The 6,000-nt window shown below is 40.2% G+C and overlaps 1 protein-coding gene across 1 annotated transcript in view; it reads right to left on the bottom strand.

Moving 5' to 3' along the window:
• Positions 1-889: 889 nt before the first annotated feature.
• LOC135211074 (uncharacterized) overlaps positions 890-6,000 on the bottom strand; it is a 43,929-nt gene continuing 38,818 nt past the window's right edge. The window contains exon 4 of the mRNA XM_064244132.1: positions 890-1,338. Within this exon, the coding sequence (XP_064100202.1) occupies positions 1,084-1,338 (255 nt within the window). The 3' untranslated portion in view covers positions 890-1,083. The remainder of the gene's footprint in view (positions 1,339-6,000) is intronic.

Below are 6,000 nucleotides of genomic sequence, written 5' to 3'. Positions count from 1 at the left end.
TGCTCTTGCGGATGCAACTAGATTTGCTCAACCCACCTTAGCCTTCGCAACACTGACTGCCATTGATGTTGGCTAACTTTAAACGCTTTGGAATACAAACATAAATTTGTAGAAACTAAAATAACTACATTTACCACTTACGATGATGCAATAATATTCCTGTTCATGAAGGAAAACGAGTACATAAATATTGTCGTTGTGATATGTAGTAGTACTACAATCAGAAATAACATTCTATCTACCAGGTCTCTGAATGAATCCATCTGAGAAATTCCCATTACTTCCCACATATATCGTGCTTGTAAGTATCTGAACATTTTTGTTTTGCAGTTTTAAATTACATGATATAATTTGCTATGTATGTTCATATTCTAGAGTGAATTTTACAAGATTGTGTCTATTCAGTAAAAACAAATGGGAAATTCAATGAACGAAAGCTAATGAAAACTATCCTGACTTTCCTTGCCGAGTGTACATATTTCCCCTTCAAAGAGAACAATGTTTACATCTACCAGAGTGGGGGATAAAAAAAACCACAAGGCTGTTCAAGCCCTCGCACATGTGTTACCCATGTTTTCCTCTTTGTGCTGCAAAGACAATAACAAAAACTAAAAAAAAAGATAACATCCAAATTCAACAATTATACAGGAAGAGAAAAGGATAAAATGTCTACTCTTTGGTGGTTGAAGGAAAAGTGAGTAGAAAGCATAAGGTGAGGGTATTTTCTATCTCTTGTAGGGGCCAATAAACCACGTGCTAGCGCTGAAAATCTGGTTAACAACATTAGCCAAGTGCTGTAAAAGCGACAGCTGCCTGTACCACAGGAAAGTGATTAGTGATGGTATTAAAATGTCCCAGAGTAAGGGTTAAAAGTGAAGAGAGAGTGATATATGATTCTTATTAATTTATTTCAGAGAAAATACATGCGAAGGCTAATTGATAACAATACTCAGTAAATGAAAAATATCTAGTATTCTGCTGACAACTCAATCTTGGCTGACACCACTTAATTTTTGGCAGCTTGCAGTGTAATAAGTAATGAGAACTTTTACATTGTAGATATATTTTAATTTAAACTACAGTTTACACTAAATCTTCATCTTCATATTTTTTATCAGCTTCATCATTCTCCTGACTGTCCTCAGGAGGTATTTGTGGGGAGTCAGGATCTTGTTCTTCCTGTTCTGATGCCAAGGGAGTGGCTTCCTGGTCCAATGCTTCTGATGTCTCTGCTGGAGGGTTGTGCAATTCAGGATTATGAGTGGATGGTACTAACAATGTAGAATTCTCAGTAGGGTTTGATGTACCATCTGTTTCTTGAGGAGTTTCTCCAGCATCCTGAAAAGAAATGGTGAAATTTACAAGATTAGTTTTTGATGTCAAAAGAAAATACATTTTTCCAAAAGAAGCAACTCAAAATGCATTGAGTAAATTTTGAAATCGTGACTGATATAATATGCCACTATGCTGCCATAATCCTTCCATGTATCAGAATATGAAAAAATCCAATCTTCATAGAATTCTATTACTCATTATGAAGGGTTTATTAGCCTCTAAAGTTCACTAGTAAGCTTTCAAAGAGCTGGGGTTCTATGCACTAGCTTTCATCTCTTGTAAAAATTTAATTGGCAGGAATAAAAAAATTTTCAAAATTGTAGACTTTAAACAAGAGGAGTACAAAATTTAGGTGTTATGTACAGAATACTAAGAATTACAATATTCCAAATATGATAAATTTGGGGAAAAAAACTATCCCAAGAGTATATATAATGTTTTAAGAGGTCCACAATAATAAAAAAATTTTGCGAGTTCGTGTATAATTTAAAAACCGTTTAAGCTTTCAAACCCTTCTCTGGGTTCATCATCAGTCCAAAAGATGAACCCAGGGAAGGGTTCGAAGGCTTTGTAAAGTTTTTAAATTATACACGTAACATTTTATATTATTGTGGACCTCTTAGAACACAGTAAGATAAATCTTCTAGTGCCAGCTGGAAACCAGGTAAAAAAAACAAAGATTGCAAAGGAAGGAATCTGTGGTATCTGGCATGCTTTAACCACCTTGGAGAGTACTTTCACTTTGCTCTCCTCCCCCCAAGCCGGTTTTTTTTAACTAAGCCTGTAGTTTTTTCAGCCCAGAAGTCCCAATGACGTCAACGTTTTTAGATGGCCTTCCATGATTCTTGTGTTGACCTTCCTTTGGGACAGATTCAAATTGCAGTAGTCGTGCCTTTTCCTCTGCTTCGTCATCAGCTGTGTTGTGCAATGCTGGGTCCATCTTTCAAGATATCAGTCTTCCGTTATACAACACAGACTGAAGATCATAATTTAGGAGGAATGAACTATGTGTCACCTGGAAGCAGTTGGGGAAGCCATCTGCATGATCAGCCAAATGCAAAAGAATACTACGTCCACAAACCAAGTTGTTCTCCAAAACGCCACAAATCAATTGGGACCAAGATAGCTTTATCAATGGATGTACCTCCAGAAGGCTAACAGAAACCAACAGTAGGCTGGTATGCAGCTGTGGTTGCCCTTCCCAGAGTTAATACATTCATGAAAATGTTCTAATTCAGTTATTAGCAGCTCTGAAGGGGAAAGACCTTCCTAGGGCCAAGGCTCTTCAACAGGAGGCTGTATCTATTCCAAAGGACTGACACAACATAAGGCTGTGTTTCTTGTGGCTTGCCCTATTGCTCAATGGTGCCACAGACAATTCCCAACTACAGTGGCATCAGTGGAGTTCACCACTCTCAGAACTACCTCCCTTCTTTCTTTCACGCCTCTTGGACTCAGTAGGGAAGGGGGATAACAAGGTTGCAAAGGCTCCCTGCCCTTTTTAGCAGTGAGAGAAGACTGCTGGTCCTTCCCTAGCTTCTGAAGCTGGGGTTGCTGCTGCACAATAAACATGAAGGATTAGCAGAGGAGGTACCTTCACTCACTGAGGCAGTTTAAAAGTTGTTACATGGGTGAAGAGGAAATCTCAAGAGACCTGATGAAGATCAATTCCAACACTACACCTACCTTTCTTGGGGGAAAACAGAGACGAACCCAACACTGAACTAATCCACAATGAGAAGCTCTCAAATGAAATCTGGCACAAAAGTAAAATGAAAACACTGCTTGCTTTAAGCCATTCCTACAGATTTCAAGGCACTGTATTCAACAGCATTGAGGAGAGGTTGTCAGTTGGCAGACTGGTCTAACCAGAGAGGTAAGTCCTCTTCATCCTGTTGTGTCTAGAACCACTCCTGAATATAAAAGGTTGCCAGAAAGGTGATCACAGTAATCTGACCAATGACTTTACCTTTGGAATAGAACCTAAAATCTGCTCCAAAGTTGAGATTATAAGCAAGGCAGAAGCCAGAGTTACCTACTTAAGAGTATTGCACTCGAATTAAATAACCTTGGCCAAAGGAGTTAAAGAGGAGCAGGTTCCTTAGGACTCAAGGATCTGCAATCCCCTCTCCCTGAGAAGGGAGTGGGGGATTACAGCAGACTTACGCTCCCTCAACCCTTTCCTGCCCCAGTCCAGACCAGCGAGTCCCTCTTTTCCTCAACACTAGCACAAAAGTGCATACCTGCAAGAGGTGGAAGAAATTGGGGATCCGAAACCTAAAGAAAGAGAGCCCAAGTTGTGACTTTACTGGATAGCATGAACTCATTGAGCAAGGTAGTAGTGCAGGATCCTACCCACAGGTGAACGATGGGGAGATCCTGACCTGCTACTCCCTGTGCATAGAGTAGAGCAGGGGGAAGGGCTATCCCAAATTGAACTCCAACCCTGGGTTGAGGACGAAGAGAGGGGTACAACAATGAGATTGTGTAGAAAAATTCTAGAGCTCATGGTGGGAAGGCAAGGAAGCAGTCCTCATGTGTAAATGGGCATGTGCTGCAGCATTAGCCTTGCCAGAGTTATGATGTTCACCTAGAAGCAAACTGGCACCTCCACTCTGTTGCCGAAATGACAAGAGGTAGGAAGAAGTCCACCTGTACCTCCTCCTCTTCCTACACCGAGGAATATTGAGAGGACAAGGAGAAAAATGACAACATAGTAGATGATGACAATGAGGAAAAGGAAGAATGAAAATAATGCTTTTTCCTATCTTCTGCCTTGTCCAACAACTCCTTAGCACTGTAGAGGTGGTCAAGGTCTCATAAACATGAATAACTCAACAGATATGGAAATCCAACCACTTCAGTTACCTCAGAACACCTGAGATAATACTGAGCAATACCTTTTTTACTGCATAAATTGAGAGATGCTCTCAGCAAAAGTACACTAGGTAATTGCAATCCGTCGAAAAGATACTCGGATTGGAGACCAACCTCTCTTGCACATCAATCACAGAAGATACCTCACTTTTCTTACAATACATTTTGGAGGAATGATGGCGCTACCCAGACATCTCCCTCCCTGCCCTACAAGAAAAGCCTTCTAACAAGAGACTGAACTGCTTGGTGCAAACGTGTGGTGGACACTGGAGGGTTGGCTGAGGGGACAGCTCTCATCCTCCACCACTGCCCATGGGTCTGGGACTGGAGAACAGATGATGGGAAGTTTTCTGTTCAGTCTAGCTATAAACAGATCTGTCATGAAGGACCCCCGTGTGAACCTGAGAGCACAGTCTAAAGGTACTGGGCATTCCTCATGTCCAAGTGGGCATGCGCCAAAGCACTAGCCCCTCCTAAAAGTACAATGTTCCCTTTGAGGTCAAATGACACCTCTGCTTTCCTGCCAAAAAGAAGAGTAACTGAGAAAATTATGCAAGGAATTCCTCTTCTCTTAACACTGAGAAACTCAGAGTTTGCAGATGAGGTGGAAGATGACAATGAACTAGAAGACTATGACAAGCTGGAAGAGGAGGGAGAAGAATGAAGAGTGGTTCCTTTTTTTGTTGACTTGTCAAACTTATTCATCTTGCACATTGACTGGTTGGTTGAGGCTGGAGGTGGAGAAGTTACAGCATCAACTTGCTAAGATATAGGCATCACTGCAGCCACTGTAGAGACTGTACCAAAGGAAGGCACTAGAATAGTTTGACTATTAGCAGACTCCCCAGTGGTTGGGGTCAATCCTTCTTCCTGCGAGTGAGTCCACGAATGTAGTAAAATGACAAATTTTTTAATCTACTAGTAATATGCATGATCGGATTGTGCGATTCCCCTTTTATGCGGTCGCTAGTTCTCAAAAATAGATTTTCTGTATTTGTAAAGCCGTTCAAAGTCTGCGAGTCATGCGCCGCAAACATATCAAATCAATTGTATTTTCAAGTATTTTAGGGGGGGTAGGGGGGGGGGGGTTCTGGTATCTGAGAGAAGGGGTGGGGGAAATGCAAGAGAAACATTTCCTGCTCAGCCATTAGTTAAGACAGAAGGCTTCGCTTGACGCATTTGTGACGTCATAGCGCAGTGTGTATGAATGATCGGTATCATCATCATCATCATTGCCATATGTATTATTCAGATCTGCAAAATTTATTCGGATCATCCGTATCATGTATGCATCTGCCTAGAAGTCGAGAAGGAAGGCCTATTTTCTTGAATCTAAAATGCTTGTCCTTAAGTTACTTAAGATGAAGAAAAGAACAACTTCCATTTTGGCAGCAGTCGTCGACTTGAAATCCGTCATTGCTGAACATGAAGTAAGAATTTTTTTTTGTTTAGGTTAACTTGTTTTGACTATCTTTTGGCATTTAATCATTTATTTTTTTCTATTATTGAAATAGATTTTGATGAAAATTATTAGTAAAAGTGATTAACAGAGAAGCAGATGTGTTTGAAAGAGAGAGAGAGAGGAGAATCGTTCAATCTAAACTTTTCAAGAAATTCATTTTATGTTGAATTTTGAATTTTTATCAATTTTTAAAGAAATTGTAATTTCATATCAAATTCTGAATTTTCATCAGTTCACAAAGCCTTCCTTCAGCAGTAGAACTCTTCATGTAGGATAAGATAGAGAAGTTTGAAGGTTTTTTGGCAGAGGAAATTCCATCCAAAACA

This window comes from Macrobrachium nipponense, chromosome 4, assembly GCF_015104395.2.
Source record: "Macrobrachium nipponense isolate FS-2020 chromosome 4, ASM1510439v2, whole genome shotgun sequence".
Taxonomy (NCBI): Eukaryota; Metazoa; Arthropoda; class Malacostraca; order Decapoda; family Palaemonidae; genus Macrobrachium; species Macrobrachium nipponense.
This window is presented reverse-complemented; position numbering and strand designations above follow the sequence as displayed.